Source organism: Ptychodera flava, chromosome 9 (genome assembly GCF_041260155.1).
Source record: "Ptychodera flava strain L36383 chromosome 9, AS_Pfla_20210202, whole genome shotgun sequence".
Taxonomy (NCBI): Eukaryota; Metazoa; Hemichordata; class Enteropneusta; family Ptychoderidae; genus Ptychodera; species Ptychodera flava.
The window spans coordinates 27,778,033-27,795,424 of record NC_091936.1 but is presented as its reverse complement, the minus strand read 5'-3'; the positions used below and the strand labels follow the sequence as shown (position 1 = coordinate 27,795,424).

General features: G+C 37.1%; 2 protein-coding genes across 3 annotated transcripts in view; one reads left to right on the top strand and one right to left on the bottom strand.

The window, feature by feature from the left end:
* The first annotated feature begins 108 nt into the window (after positions 1-108).
* Positions 109-3,165, top strand: LOC139140538 (10 kDa heat shock protein, mitochondrial-like). Of its 2 annotated transcripts, none has more exons than XM_070709873.1 (4): positions 109-285; positions 1,458-1,616; positions 2,192-2,281; positions 2,835-3,165. In XM_070709873.1, the coding sequence occupies exons 1-4, from the start codon at positions 124-126 to the stop codon at positions 2,892-2,894; spliced, it is 471 nt and encodes a 156-aa protein (XP_070565974.1). In that variant the 5' UTR covers positions 109-123; the 3' UTR covers positions 2,895-3,165. The 2 variants fall into 2 exon arrangements, with proteins under 2 accessions (XP_070565974.1, XP_070565975.1); XM_070709874.1 differs by lacking the exon at positions 109-285 and adding an exon at positions 734-766.
* A 3,304-nt stretch (positions 3,166-6,469) lies between these two features.
* Positions 6,470-17,392, bottom strand: part of LOC139140533 (probable citrate synthase 1, mitochondrial) — a 22,678-nt gene continuing 11,755 nt past the window's right edge. Inside the window, exons 4-10 of the mRNA XM_070709865.1 lie at positions 16,689-16,886; positions 16,016-16,204; positions 15,610-15,809; positions 14,852-14,981; positions 9,208-9,309; positions 8,635-8,844; positions 6,470-8,206 (exon numbers count right to left, since the gene is read on the bottom strand). Of these exons, the coding sequence (XP_070565966.1) occupies positions 8,039-8,206; positions 8,635-8,844; positions 9,208-9,309; positions 14,852-14,981; positions 15,610-15,809; positions 16,016-16,204; positions 16,689-16,886 (1,197 nt within the window). The 3' untranslated portion in view covers positions 6,470-8,038. The remainder of the gene's footprint in view (positions 8,207-8,634; positions 8,845-9,207; positions 9,310-14,851; positions 14,982-15,609; positions 15,810-16,015; positions 16,205-16,688; positions 16,887-17,392) is intronic.

The following is a 17,392-nucleotide window of genomic DNA, read 5'->3' as shown; positions in this document are numbered from 1 at the left end:
TGTAATATATCCATTTTACCGAATAAAGCAAAAGCATAGAATCTTTTGAAGATTCATGAAGAAAATTGTAAATGCAAGAAATTTTTAACTTTTTTGGCAAGAATAAAGGCTCAAATATCGAAAATGCGACAGAAGATACCAGTGTTCTCTAGATCAAAACTCAATTCTCCTTACGAGTGTGTCACTGCGCAGGCTCAGACTTGGCCATGTGGATTATACTCTAACCAGCGAAACTCACGGGGTACAGGCCAGTGCGTAGTGTGGATTCTTGAACTTGCAACAATGGTAAGTTTGCCCATTGAAGGCTGTAAATGCGCGATACTAATGTAATAAGGAACCAGATTGAGACTGCATAAACAGGAACTTGTTTTAAATGTTTATTCTTTGACGGCGCGACGACAAATCAAATCTCTTTCAACCGGCTTCAAATCAAGTCGTGCGATTTGATGAAACTTTTCTGGTACGCTAGGGAGACCGACACATTGTTAGGGGATGCAAGTTGAACCCTCCCTCACCTCACAAACTGCAGGTTTTGGCCAAAGATCACGGAGATATGAACTGACGAGTTTGGTGATAATGCCGCTTGTAAAACTATAATTGTGATAACAGATACCACGTGCAGCGGTCACTTTAGAATGTAGACGCTTCTACTGTCTATGCTTTTACTTGCTCCATGATCAGTTAATGCTATGCATTGCTACAGTATATAGCGTGTTCCCCACACTGACACAGTGTGAAGTAGCTGCCAATGGGATTTTCAGGCCATGTAAATAAGTACTACAGTATTATTGAAATAGCGTGCGGTTGAAGTTGAGGTTGTATCACCGTTATTAAACTATGCTTTATCAAAGATCATCGTGATATTTAACGTTTGAAGGCATAGATAATTTGTCATGAGTCACATTACTGTGAATTGCAATATTTCTTTAATCAAATTTGAGTCTGCACAATTAAGATGATTCTGTTAAATGTGGACTGTAAAATGCATATCATGATACATATGATTGGTTGTCATTTACTCTTACAGTTAGGGATGGATGTCCTTACATTGTAACATATTTCATTCTGTTGTCTGTACCGGTATTCACTGGAAATGTAGTTTACTTTGTCAGTTTCTAAGCTATGGACATGTTTTTACAACATTTATGTGCCTATTCATAAAAGACTGCATATTTTGTGAAAACAACTTTTTAGAGGCTGTACTCTGCAATGTATATCTCATCAATGAAAGGATCAGTGTTTTTTAGTATACCAAATTTTATCTCGCAAATTTGTACAGAGACAAAAAAGTTGCATGCTTTCTGACCCTGAGCAAGTATTCCCAGCAGTAGAATACACACCTTTGAAATAACTAAATCCTTATACATAATCTCATCTCTCCCCCTCTTTTAATTAAACACCCTATTACACCTTTACATAACCTACACTGTGTTAAATCATCTCTTTCTCTCAACCAGAGCGTATTGAGGAGGTTTAAACCACTGCTTGACAGGGTCCTGGTGGAAAGATTTGCGCCAGAGGTTAGAACAAAGGGTGGTATCATGTTACCAGAGAAGGCAATTGGCAAAGTGTTGGACGCTAAAGTGGTAGCTGTTGGACCAGGCATCAGGAATGAGGTAAATATGACCAAAAAGAGTAACCGGTAAACTTCCAGTTTGGTTCACTTTATTTCATAATTTAATAAATAATGTACATTTCAAAGAACGCTAATATGCCAATGAGGCAGTGAATTACAGTTTGATTGAATTTAGTCTCAATCCATTGGTCCAATAGTAAACATTATGTTCTTTTTCACCCGGTGCACAAGTTCATATGTAGAGGTTCAATAACTCACAAAAGAGAACCAAGGAAACCAATTAATGTATAAACTATGCAATGTAGGCACTTTTACCCTTGGAATCAAATTGTGAAAATGCAGCTAGATTATGTGGCTATGGTTATTTTCATTATTGACCACTCTCCCACGCTGTCATATTAGTTTTAGACTTGGTCAAAGATATTTGTGAACCTGATTAACAATAAAAAACAAATTCATTCATCATAAGTTCATAACAAATATGCATTTTTGCAACTGGAGAGAATTTCCAGTTCTCTTTGGCCATTCATCTTAAAAATAATAAATAAAAAGATGTTTTTAAGTCCTATTCAAGTTGAGTGTTAACATTGATTTTAATTTTTATTGGATTTGTAGGCAGGCAGCCTTCTTCCAATGAGTGTAAATGTAGGAGACAGGGTACTTTTACCAGAGTATGGTGGAACTAAGATCACATTAGATGAAAAAGTAAGTGATATTACAGTTGTAGTCTTTGTTTCATAGTTATGTGTTTTAGTCACAGTGTTTTTAGTGTTAATCCACAAGAAATTATTTTGACCAACTTTTCAATACAGGATACGTTATTAACCCTCCAGAGCATATAAATAGGAGTTGAACAGGCATCTCGCCTTCAGAGCATTGTTTAATATTTAGACACAAGCATTCAATGGTGACAGACAGCCACAAGATGTTTCAATGGCAGGTTTGCTGAAAATGTGGGATATTTGCAAACAACCTCTTTCTACAAGACAGATTTTTTCACTTTTCATGTAGAGGGCGCTTGGGTAGCAATGAGTAATTGTTAGAGTTCTGCATGCTATAACATGTCTCGATTGGCGTCGTTATCTGTTCCACTCAATTCATTGATAATAGATTCTTGTTACAGACCTTTCTGGATTCATTCGTTATGTTTCTTTGTCAGTGGTGTGTTTCACAAGAACTATATTGTAATTTTTTCTACCATGGGCTCTTTACAATAACTGCCAGAAATAAATATCTTTTTCTTTTTTCTGTTTCATAGGAATATCATCTTTTCAGAGATGGAGACATTTTGGCAAAATATGAAGGAGAGTCGTCCTAACATTCAAAGAAACAACAAAATGCATAAATAAATTAAAGAAACCAGAGGAAGTTTTATATTTGTCTGTAATATTATTACAAAAGACAGAGAAGAATCCAGATGCAGAGTGGACCAGTCTGTAACTTCAAACATTGTGTTCAATTTCTAGCAATTGACTGTTGATAGTTGTAGCTCTCTGTGTGGATTTCTGTTAGAGTTTTTTAGGCTTTTTTTCTTACCTGGTGTATTGTCAAGTATTTACTAGAACAATAAACATTACAGATAAGCAAAAGTAAGGAAATTTCTTCTCTTTTTTTCTGCCCCTTGGAAGCTTTTAACTACCATTGCCAATATGTTATACCGAACATGTCTTCAACATGTATTGATCTGGCCAGAATTTTCCAGCAATCTGTTTTAATTAACAGCTAATTGGTGCCAAAATTTCTGTCATTTGAGAAAGTTGAAGGTTTGATTATAACCTTTGAAATCTTTTTTGAGCCCAAGATGACACAAGTTGTTAAAAATCACTTGATTTCTTATGCTTTGCACACAAAAATCATTGCTGTAAGGGGCAAAATTCATCAAAGGGTTATGCCTAAGCCGAAAAGTCTTGCTCCATCACCTTATGTTGCCTACATCTGTTTCTATCTGTGGTCTCACAAAAGTTGGCTTCGCAGCCTCCACTTATTTGTGTATCTGACAGCATACCTGTTTACCCAATGCAAATTCATAAACATAATGACTGCATGTGCAAGCCTACATTTACACTGAAGATCAGCTGACTGTGCCTATTAGCAACCCCATGTTCTCCACATTGCTTGGAAGCTCTGTGGAGTTGACTTTTTCAGACGCAGATCATCGGTTATTACTCTGACTCACACCAGTAGCACAGTCTATGGCAAAACTTTTACCAGGTGTTTCAGTGTTAATGCAGTGTAATTTACAGTAGAGCCTCCCAAGATCAGATGAAAAATGTTCTCAGGATTTGAAACCAGTTCAGTTTTAAAGTGGTTACCATGATTGTTGTTCACATCCGGATTTCAACAACAGAATGTATGGGGAGACCCTCAAAGGTTTTGATTTCCAGAAATTTGAAAGAACATTCCAGGATAATCATAAATTGATCAAGACTGGCCAGAATTTAAACTAAATTGGTAAATTTTATTCACTGATTTATATTTGAGTAACAGAAATATATGCATGCATGTCAGTCCCGGGACAGTTAGTTTGAAACATGACTTTCACAAAATTTTGGGCCAGTGAGATGATGTTTCTCCTTCATATCCTTTTTCCAGATATAAGTGAATCTTTAATCATGTGCAAATACCTACAACATTCCATTATATGATTGCAAAAGTTACTTATTTGATAGTTTTAAACATTATGCTGTATATTCAGCAACAACCTGATTAAAATCAGATATAGAGTATGGCGACGTCTTTACTTAAGCGGTATTCTCTTGCTGTCGCCTCTCACTACTATACCGCATAAGTAAAGACGTCACTGTACTCTACATCTGATTTTAATCAGATTGATTCGGCAACAAATAGTCATTTTTCCCCACTCCACATATACACAAAAGTTTCGACACATTTATTATAACATACAACCTTTTTACTTTACCGTACTTTCAATTATGTAGACATTGTCCACACATGCTCTATGTGAAATATGCTGTTGCTCCAACTTCCTGGTGAATTAACATTAACCCTAAACTCAACAATTATAGAATGCCTCCTGTACCATCATCAAAACAACATACCTTGAGACCACTGCACTTTTCTACTTGAGTAAATTTTGTTTGTTTTGTCCTGGATCAGAGAATGCTGGACAATGCAAACCACTGAAATTTGGTGACAGTAGTAGTAACCAATCAGTCTTTTCCATTTGGGGTTGTAGCATGTAATAATAGCATGCTAAAAAATGTAATGTGTCATTGATGTTCTGTAGCTAAACATATACTCATGGCTGGTACGCCTTTTCACCATATATGGATATATGCAAATCTGCCATGTCAAGTGATTTTGAGTGCTTGTTCAACATAGAGATAAATGATGTATTCTTTGCTATCAACCACGTGACCTGGACAAGCGACTCACGGCATTGTTGTTACCAAGTGACGGGCAAAACAATATGGCACCAGACGCCGACAGATTGACAAGCCTCTTTATCACGCCGTAGTCTACTCAACTTTCTTGATTTTTCACCCTTATGTACAACTTCCTTCGGTATCCTAAATAATATCTTTCAAACTTCCCCATTATCGGTTTGTACAGCTAAAGACGTAACATGTATCAGGCATGATGACTGCTGTACATTACTCGATCGTCATGGTGTTATCGACCGCGCGCTGTAGTATTGCATTCTGTACGTGGAACGCGCACATATCCTGTCAGCTGGAAATTCGAAATACGCACGTGACGTCATTTGATAGTAAAGAATAACCAGCTTGGTGTCTATTGTAAGTTCACAAAAAACAAAGAAGTCTTTCAAGCATATGGCATTGTTTCTCTAGGGCTGATTACATATTTTAAGATGCATTTCCTATCATTGAATCACAGACTAGACTGCTGCAATCTGCCCATTTGGTGTCATTCTATGCTCGGTTAACGGTAGGAAATACCTGGGAAATGCCAGCCACACAGCCATAGTAAAGTAGCAAACTTTGTCTGTCACATGCATTACTATATCAGTGTGTTAGGTCTTGCATCAAAGTAACCAAGAGCAGAGATTTTGATGCAAAAACTGTGATGCAAGATCTAGTGGCACAGGCAGTGTTTAAAACAAAGTTCCAGCAAAAGTTGCTTATTTCAAATTCAGTTTATTGCTGTTCTCCTCAATACATATACATACCAGTGACACAGTAATATTAATAACGTCATTATCCAAGGTGGGAAAAATGGGATTCCTGAAAGCTGGCCTTCCTCCAGTCTATCACCAAGCAAAGGTCAATCACATTGTAAGGATTTGGCACATCTGAAGTACACAGTGGACGACAATCAAGCTGTCAGATTTTTCTTTCCAATAGTGTGAATAAATGTGTACATTCCACTAGTGTGACAAGATGTGTAAAGTAGACTAGAGATACCACTTCACCGTCGTTCTAATTTGCATGGAACACAGGATCATAATACCAAGACGCTAGTAATGGTTCTGGCGACCAACATATTATAAACGGATTTGTTCATACCTGCACCTTTCTGATTTACCATCACAGATTGGCATTTTACAGGGAGAAACGGCAGCCATTTTCACATTGGTGTCTTCAATATGGAGGAATACGGTCCTTATATAGGGTCACATTATACGCCACAAAAGACTGCGATATCCCGATTAGCTTTTTACTACTTGTGAAACACTGTTATATAAAATATTTTCAGGACAGGAAAGGTACTGCACAAGTAGACAGACTTGCATGCTATCACTTTGTCTGGATCACGGCAATGCAAACTGTCCCATGACATTTCTTATTATTAATGAGCATTACTTCAAATCTTCACAAACACCATTACTATTATTCTACACACAATACATAGTGTGGTATGGATAAGCAAGAAGGGAGGGTTTCACAACAGAACATTCATACTACATCGTAATCTAGATAACATGACTATATCATTTTATTTTCACATGCTGATGTTGTGCGTCTTCTTCAGGCATTGATAACAAAAAGGCACTTTATTTACAACTTACATATCTTTTGCAAGGGGCCTTTTTCAATGAAACTATGGTCAAGTCATAGAAAACTTATCTATTGTGAATTTGTGTTATACAAGCTACTTATATGTGTTTTGTGATCAACTGATTATTTTGGTGAGCTATTCTAGTATTTTGCTGGTTTTTTGAGATGTAAAAATATCCCGGTTGCATTCAAACCACAAAGGGCAGTTTCTGAAACGGGTAGAACAAAATATTTATCAGAAGGTACTCACTGCATCGAGCTGCAGTTCATGAAAGAGGCTTGCATAGGTCTATGTCCTGTAAGGAAAGTGTTTTTCAAATCCATATGTATGGCGAAATTATTTGAAAATACTTCATCACTTTCAAGCAAAACATAGTGTTGCATTGTAAAATACATGCACAGAAGTTCTATTCTGACAGAAGTTGTAATGAAATATCTACGTAATGTTGTTTTTCTCTATGTTTGCAAAAAAAAGGAGAAAATTCTCAAATACCATTTGGACTGGTATTTACAGTTAATACAATTTTGTATTAACCCTTTGAATGCTGAAGTCATTGGTACGCCACAGCGCCCTCTGTGTTTTTTAACTATCTGAGCTAGTACCGAGGTGTGAATCAAGACCAAACAACAATCTATCACAAGAAGAGCAAATGTCAGGCTTTTTTGCCAACTACACGACGTGCTATCAGTAGTACTTTGTCCTTAGTCTTCACCCTGATACATTGTTTTTTAATATTCAATGTGGTTAATTTGAATTAGAATTGAAATTAGACAATATTACCCTTGACATTGACATTACACAAAGTTACCCTTGAAAACTTTAAAGCACTTCAAAAAAGTGACGGTACTTCTACAGAAATGACACAAACTCTAAAATAAAGTCTGCTTTATACAGGCAGCCATTGTGCAACAAGAGAAAGTAAATGTGCTTTGATTTTGAAGATTTCTGAGTCTTTATTTCCACTGTCGTTGAATGGCATGGAAATCTTTTCTTTACAAACAACACAAGTTCAGAAGTACAGCGACATGTTCAAAGTTCTAAAATATGCTTCAAATTCCTTGCACTTGTAAACTTGCAGTTTGAGATCATTTTGAAAATTAATCCACATACAGCAATCACGCGAATCAAACATGAACAATTAGTCATATAATTTATCATTGACAACCATCTTCCTGGGAACTATTTTGTATGTGCCTATTAGGTAGTAAACAAATCATTATAACACTGCTAAAGAGAACTCAAGCAACGTTACAATCTTGTGTGACAGCTCCAGTGAATTCCAATAGTCAAAGTAAGCACTGTTGTTCAGAGCAAACAGAAGCCCAACAAAATTTATTTGGATTAAAAAATCACTTATTTCAAAGACTGATTTCAGCAGGAATATTTAACACAACAAACTTTATTTTATCTACATCATTTGGTTTTATGCTACAAAGCCTTACAGCTGCTTGTAACACCAAAAAGTCTCAAGGGTTGTGTGAATTATTTTTTCGCACCGACAAGTTCTTGGAGACCGATTGTGGTGAGAGACTTTGGGCGTTCGATTGGCAAACCCATCGCTCTTGACCAGATGTACGACGACATGCAACCAAGGGCACGTGATACTCCGAATAATACTGTGTAGTAGTTCATCTCATGCATGCCATAGTGCTGAAATTCAAACAGAGGGGGATAAATACTTCGTCAGATGTGAGAAAAAAGGCACTGTAGTTTGTACACATGGAGAGCTTTATGAGAGAGGAAGATTATTTTTAATAAGAAATGACAAAGTGAACATGCACTGAGAACGTTGGCATTATAAACTCGTGGCATGACGCTAAAGCAATCTTGCATCTGCAGACAAGACGATAGGCTTTCAGATATGCTTCTTAGCAGCAAAAGTCTTGCAAAGAGCAGTTCTGATAAGCAGCATTAATACCATAGAATGACATTAACTCTTTGGGTGCTGTAATTTTTCCCACCAAAATTTCAGTGCAACATTTTACCAAGTTTTATAAATTTTTCTGCAATTTTTTGATAATTATGGACCAAACGGACATCAAATTTCATGTACAATATGGCCATATCATTCAACTTACTGTAAGAAGTACACCACTATGGGCGTCCACATTGGGCCAGGGGTTCTTGGCTTTGCCCTGCTCAATCAGGATGTCTGGAACCATCTTGAACAACTGAGACACCAGTCTGAACAGCTTGTCTTCCGGCAAGTGTTTCAGGCAGAACTCACGCTGGACCAGGTAACGTGGATCTGTCTGACGAAGGACAGCGTGGCCATAACCTGGCACAACCTACAACAAAAGAAAGACATACATGTCATCAGTCACTCAATGCATGCATCTATAACAAGTCATTTTTAATGACATTTTTTAATGACACAGTCCCAACGTGTAGTTTAGGTGATTTGGTTGATGTAACTGAATTCACAATAATGCACCAATTAGAATGTGTGACTGGTACGCATTGGTATATATTGTCATGACAACTTGTCTTTGTGTGCACTTTAAATGAAATTTGTCTTGATAAATTTAAGTTATGGCTCCAGCCTGGCGAAAATTAAAACAAAATAGCCGCCAGGTGGCTATGTTGGATCATATCAAATGAACAATTCATGTTTCCAAGTACTGTCACCCTTTCATTTCGTTTTCACATACCTGTCCAGATTTCAGTGTGTTCCAGATGAAATCTCGAAGGAACTCATCGGATACATCGTCACCAATTTCCTTTTGAAGGTCTTCCAGCCACAACAGCACTTCCTGAAATTGGAAAAAAATTGGCACGAAATTACTAAGGATGGTCAAGTTAAGCAAGACAGTACTTATTGCAGTAATACCCTTTATGATTATAGGATAGACGTTTGGAGATGTGTTGGCTGCTTGTCCTTTATGGAGTATCTGAAGTTGCATGATGGGAACACTTCTACGTACGCCACACTTTCAGATGCATGTTGTCAGATGTATACACTATCCTTGTTTAAATCTAGTCCCTATACAATGTTCAAATTACAGAAGCATTTAAAGGGCAGGACACCTCAAAATTATCCTTAGAATACTGAGAAAATCTGCTTTTGTCATGATGCACGGGTTGACAACACTGCAACTCTCCTGAAACACTTCATTAAAAAATAGTGTCAATGACACTGTCCTCCCATTTTACAGAGATACTAAGTACTAGTACACACATGACATTGCATTCTTACAGGTTGACTAAGAAAATTCTATTGCAAGTCCAAATTAATCTTATACCCCAGCAATATGAAATGCTCCATCTCATATTGACTTTTACACATCAGACAGAAAACAACCCTAGGATCAAGACTATCATGTTTTAAAGCAATCCAACAAATACTTTGGGAGAAAATGATTTTTTGACAAAAAATGGGGAAAATTGCCCCAAAAAATACAAATATGAAAATTTCACCACAATTTGAACATATCTGACAAAGGCCAACCCTAGGATCATACATACAAGTTTTCAAGGCAATGGGATGAGCACTTTCAGAAAATAAGATTTTTTGACAAAAAACAGGAAAATCGCCCAAAAAATACAACTTTCAAAATTTCATCACAATTTGAAAAAATGCAACTAAAGTCACTATAAAGAGCCTACATACCAAGTTTCAACCAAATCTGGCCAGTGGTTACAGAGTTTTAGCAATTTGCAGGATTTTTCCTTTTTCCCCCTTCATTTGCATATTTTTGACTTTGACATGTTTATTTCTACAAATTCACATCTCCACCCCTGGGTGCATCTGTCCACCAAATACTAAGATGGTAGGTGCTGCGATTTAGGAGTTTTTAATGTGGACAGACATACATCCGCACATACTAACTAACATACATACATACAGACAGACAGACAGACAGACGGACAGACAGATAGACATGCATACATGCATACATTTATTTTTACAGCTTTTAACCTCCAACAGCCGACCAACTTGTCAATATCAGCTTGTTCAACTTAATACTACTGCTTGTAATAATATAAACGAGAGTTAATTACATTCTAATTAAAGTAAACAAGACTTGCTTATCAAGATTACATCATAACAAGTCATTGACAATGACATAGTCCCCACTTGTACTAGGAGTATTAGTCTTGATGGGGCAGGGAAATGTGGTCATTAACAAGTATCACTGGAGTGTATATGTTCAGATGAATGGGCACATAGGTCTATGTCATTGTTCCAAATTTGAAACAAGAGGCATGTCTAAGTTATGGTTCTAAATCGGGAAAAAAGATCAGACCTCTAGCTGTATTGGCCAGCCAAGAAATACATATGCGCATAATAAATGAGGTACAAGATGTTACATCTTAAGGTCTATTATCCTATCAAAATTGAAGCGTAAAGAACTTGTGGTTACTGAGTTATGCATATATATGCATAATCAAGGTCAAAGGTCATCAAGGTCACGTGACATTTTGAAAAAAAAATTGTATTGCTAATTAATCCATATATGCCAAAATTCAGACCTCAAGCTCTATTGGCTTGCCCACAATTATATATGTACATAATTAATGAGGTAAAGCATGTGTTGTCATAAGGTCTCCCATCCTACTAAATTAAAGGACATAGCACTTGTGATTACTTATTTTTTGACATAATCGTGTATTTTAGGTAAAAGGTTATCGAGGTCACATGACATTTTGTCAAACAATGTCTATCCTTTAGTCTATCCCTAAATACCAAAAATCATACATCTAGCTCTATTGGCTCGCTGAAAATTAGATATGCACATAATTAATGAGGTACAATATGTGGCGTCATAAGGTGTCCCATCATACCAAATATGAAGGGTGTAGCACTTGTGGTTACTGAGTTATGGACAATATGTATATTTGAGGTCAAAGGTCACCGAGGTCACGTGACATTTTAAAAAATATTGTCTTGATAAGTTATCCCTATATACCAAAAATCAGACATCTAGCTCTATTGGCTCGCTCAAAATTAGATGTGCGCATAATTAATGAGGTACAATATGTGGCTCATAAGGTGTCCCATCATACCAAATATGAAGGGTGTAGCACTTGTGGTTACTGAGTTATGGACAAATATGTATATTTGAGGTCAAAGGTCACCGAGGTCACGTGACATTTTGTCAAAAAAATTGTATTGCTAAGTTATCCCTATATACCAAAAATCAGACCTCTAGCTCTATTGGCTCGCTCAAAATTAGATAGGTGCATAATTAATGAAGTACAATATGTGGCGTCATGTCCCATCATACAAATATGAAGAGTGTAGCACTTGTGGTTACTGAGTTACGTGACAAATATGTATATTTGAGGTCAAAGGTCATTGAGGTCATGTGACATTTTGTCAAAAAAATTGTATTGCTAAGTTATCCCTACATACCAAAAATCAGACCTTTGGCTCTATTGGCATGCTCAAAATTAGATATGCACATAATTAATGAGGTACAATATGTGGCGTCATAAGGTGTCCCATCATACCAAATATGAAGGGTGTAGCATTTTGGTTACTGAGTTATGGACAAATATGTATATTTGAGGTCAAAGGTCACCAAGGTCACATGACACTTTGTCAAAAAATTGTAGTGCTAAGTTATCCATATATACCAAAAATCAGACCTCTAAGTCTATTGGCTTGCTCAAAATTAGATAGGTGCATAATTAATGTGAGGTACAATATGTGGCGTCATAGGGTGTCCCATCATACCATATACGAAAGGTTTAGCACTTGTGGTTACTGAGTTACGGACAAATATGTATATTCAAGGTCAAAGGTCACCAAGGTCACGTGACATTTTGTCAAAGTGTCTGAGATATCTGTGTGAACGGATGGACTCACGGACGGACATGACCCAATCTATAAGCCCCCTGGACTTTATCTGTGGGCACTAAAAACTGTGTCACTGCATCCTTTTTGCAATATGAATACGATGAGAAACTAAATTTTTATTTTTCTTGGCCTTATACATGGGAGTCTATGGACTGCCTTATACATGGTGTCTATGGACTGCCTTATACATGGGAGTCTATGGACTGCCTTATACATGGGAGTCTATGGACTGCCTTATACATGGGAGTCTATGGAGACTGCCTTATACATGGGAGTCTATGGAGGTGAAAACTAAAAAGTCCCCTAACACGGCCAAATTGATCGCATTGTGAAACAAATCGACGTGCATCTGTATGAGGTAGGTTACTATCCTTGTACAAGTTTGAACGAAATCGCTCCAGGCATCTCTGAGATATCTGGGTGAACGGACGGACGGACGGACGCACGCACGCACACACGGACGCACGCACGGACGCACGGACATGACCAAACCTATAAGTCCCCCGGACGGTGTCCGTGGGGACTAAAAAACAGCATATCTGTCAGGTTATAAAGAATCTTCAGCTGGTTATCTTTATCAGTATTTCATCCTATTAACCAAGCACATTTTAACTTTCAAATTAACATTGCAAGTAAGTTCTGTTGAATAAGTTGAGCCTGTAGGTACTCAGAGAAAGCACACAGAAGAGACAAATGTTTGCAACATAAGAAGTTCAAGGTCATCAAAAGCATTATAAGGAATCATGTACACTTTCATTGCACTGTTTACACAGATTGCATAATTGCTAAAAATAGAACATGAGGAATCTTATAGCCAAGCTTTACCATAAAAACTCTATCACTTTGACCACTCTTTTAATCGACCACTCTATTTTTTTCCTCAAAAAGTAATTTTATCCTTACCAAGTCAACCATAAATGGAAATTAGAACTTTCTCTATCTCTATTTATTTGACCAACCTATCATGACAAACTATTATGAGCAATTTCTTTTAGATAACATACAGGGCACAATAAATGTTGGTTCAGAATATGTCAAAGATGGGATTCAGGAAAGTTGCCTTTACATGTTTTAATCCTCCAAGATGGTAAGCATTTCACTATGAACTGTCAAAAAAGTTGAACTTTCTAATAATTCTACACTAAAATTATTTGGTTTTGTTGATTTCCTAATTAATTGATTTATTTAAAATCATATTTATTATTTTTTTGGGGGGGGGTGAATTGATAGGGTTTATACAGTACAAGAGTTACATACAGTGTCAGTCAAATTCAGTTAAAACATCAATTACCGTCTAACATTGCATCATTCCTATAAATAGCACCTCAGCCTGGAACAGTACAATCATAATCTGCTCATTCACACAGGCAGTACTTGACTTTGAATGAATGATCTACTACATTTCACCTAAGTACCAAATTTGAAAGCATGACAAAAAGTACCACAAAATTTGGAATCTTCAGCTTGAGTTCACAGAGTCATCTTCAGGTCACTCCTAGGAACCTGCACACCCAATTAGAAAGTAATGGCATACAGTTTCAAAGAATATTTTTTTAACCAAAAATGGCAAAAATTGCCCAAAATACAAATATGCAAATTTTGCCATAATTTTGATGAATTCTATTTTGAGTTATCACAAGGCACCTGCACGCCAAATTTTAAAGCGATCTGACCATTTGTTTAAGAGAAAAAGATTTTTAACTAAAATGGCAAAAAAAGAAAGAAAAAAATCATTAAAAATAGAAAGCTTCAAATATTGACATCAAATCTATATGTTTAAATGAGTTGGGCCTAAGGTACCTGAAACCCAAATATGACAATGATCAGATGAGTAGTTCCTGAGTTATTGATTTTTGACCATTTTCGCTGTTTTTTCTACCTCATTTGCATATCTATGAGACTACAAAGTTCATTTTAACAACGGCACATCTACACCACATATGGCATCACTACATCAAAAATCAGCTTAATACGTGCAGCGGTTCGTGAGTTTTTGCGTTGGACGGACAGACATCCATACATACATACATACTAACATACATACATACATACATACATACATACATACATACATACATACAGACATCTCACATACAGACTTTTTTCAACCATATAACCTCCCAATTGCCATATATGTATGGCAAATGGGAGGTAAAAATTACAGAGTTCAATGGCAAAATGCATTTGCCGATTTGTCTTATGCTGAATGTTTGACACCAGGACAGTTACCTCATAGACATTTGGACAATCTCCTACCAAAAAAATTTGGGACAGAGTTATGGAATAAGGGTTAGGTTAAATATTCAGTAGGTCAATGTCAACTGTCCCAGAATCAAATTTCTAAGGGGCCTCCATAGACAGCCTTACTGTGGTAACTTTCAGAAGAATGTAAGAAAAACCTGTTATATACAAAATGGTGACAATCCTAGTTTATTTATATATGCTTCTGTGAATCAAGCTGGGTTCTCTCTACATGTGTCTGCATATCCTACCTGGTTAGCCAAACCATGGAGGGGACCAGCCAGGCCATTCATACCGGCGGCGAAGGAAAGGTATGGATCTGACAATGCACTGCCTACCAAATGACATGTATGTGCACTGACGTTACCTCCTTCATGATCACTGTGAAGGGAAAAAAAATTCAAGTTGACTAAAACTCTTAAAGTGAAGCACGTTCTACTAAGCCTGAGAATATGCATCTACTGCCTGGGGGCTTTGCATTGGATGAACTACAGAATCAAGATGTAGCAACCCTGATGTGATGTCGTATGCTCCTATTTGTAGACAAAACAATATGTATTGCAATTCAACATACTTCATTAACAACAATTCAACCAAGAAAGCATTATTTATTTGTCGAAGAAGCTTAGAAATTAAGCGAATGTTAACGAAATTTTATGAGCTTCAATTATCTTAAAATATGCACACATATTCTTATCTGGAAAAAAATTTTCCAGGTGTGTCAGCTGATTGTACTTTACAAAGTGTCATGTAAGGTTGATCAAATATTCTGCAAATACTTGAGAATCTTCACTACACTTCAACAGGCACAGTTAACAAATACATAAACTCCAATTACATGACACCATGACGATAGTAGATCACTGCAAACTTTCAGCACTGTTAATCAGACAGGTCACAGTCCAATATGAGGGATATCACGCCTTTTGGCACTGATCATCACAGACAAAGAACCATGAACAGAGATGAGCCTGTTGACTCACTCCAGCCAGACTCTCTCATAACTTACCTGTGGATTGTCAGGTAGAGTCGCATGACTTCAGTGAACATAGGGTCCTCATAGCCAAGCATGGATGTAAAGTTGTGGGACCAGTCCTTGTCTGTGTCGATAGCACCGATGGATGTGCCTTCTCTGTACAAGTTACGGTAGATTGTTGCTGCTATTGTGGGCAACTTGGCGATCAAGTCCATTGCATCTTCATATGCGTACTGATGTAACAAACAAGACAATATAAAACTTCATATTATCTTCGTGGGGAAATGAAACTTGTAACACAGTATAATAAAAATTCTGTGTCTGTATCTGACAGCAGAGCTGAAATTAAATGGAATAATCGAGGGCATGGCCAAAGTTAGAATATTCCACCACCTGCAGGGGTGAGTGAAGAGGTTGGAAATCTGAGGGGCACACCTACCTGCCAGTACATGCTCTTGTGTGCTTTGTCTCCATAGGCTTTTGCAAACTTGCTTTCCGAATTGAGGGCGGTAATTGCGGCGCTGAACTGCGACATCGGATGCAGTGAGCTGGGGAAGTTGTTCAGCATGGTGACTACATGGGATGGCAGATGAGCCCTGTTTGCCCAGTCTTTGGAGACAGCCTTCACCTGAGAAACCAGACAACAATACCAATGTTAAGTCAAACCCGGATGAAAGATACATGTAACTAACTGGTTCATCAGTACACAAGGAGATGTATGCTATACTGGTACATAAACTGATTTTCTATCCTTATTCCCGGTCATCTCTGTATACATTCTAAAGTTAAAATTTGATTTATTGAAGAAATACATACATATGTTCAATGCTTTCATTTACACTTCTGAAATATTGTATACAGCGTTATCTTTCTTTGCCTTTCCCACTATTTATGAATTTCTGAAGGTAATAAGGTACTTCACGTACCACAGGAAGACCACAAAAATCTTTGATTCTATGCATTGGCACTTTTCAAATTTACAAAATCAAGGTATTTAATCAAGCACTTAGAGGAATTTTTACAAGTTAAAACTACAAACACCTGCTCTGCTTTCTCTAACTGTAGTGGTATGTGTAGTCTGCTGACAAACCAGTAAATTTACAAGTGATTACCTGGGCTTCTGTCGGGATCTCTCCAGTGCAAAGCAACCAAAAGAGACCTTCTGGCAATGGCTCCTCACCACCCGGTGCTTTGGGTAGGAGTTCCTGGCATTGTGGGATGGTGTAGCCTCGGAATTCAATGCCCAACTCTGGATCAAGATGTGATGTTTCACAGACCAGACCTTTAATGCCTCGCATACCGCCATACATCTACAAATTAAGTTTTCAAAAAAAGCCTCTCTTAGAAGTGACCTTCAACTCCAAACTCCAAACTATGATATACTGCATTCAACTAGTAAGTAGAGAATGAACTGTAAATTCACAATATCTCATCCTCTACTCTGATAAAATCAACTCTTTCATAATTTTTTCTGATTAACCGCGAAATGTAATCAAAATGTTTTTCTTTTGCTCAACAATTTGCAATGCCAGATTTTGGATATCAATTAATTAGGTGACATATGGACAAAAATGCATGAAGCACTCTTGCAACTGATATAGATGATAAACAACATTTTCACTAAAGGGAGAGGGTCATCCTGTCTGCGGCTAAACTACTCTCTCGTCGATAATCGTTACCTCTTCCCAGAAATTGGCAATGAATGTAAGGCAAATGTGAAGCAAATTCAGTATTTGAAGCATGTTCATACATGTAGTTCAGCAGTTTTGTAGCTTTCCAATCACTGCAAGACTTTTGCCAAATAAACTTTGGTTGT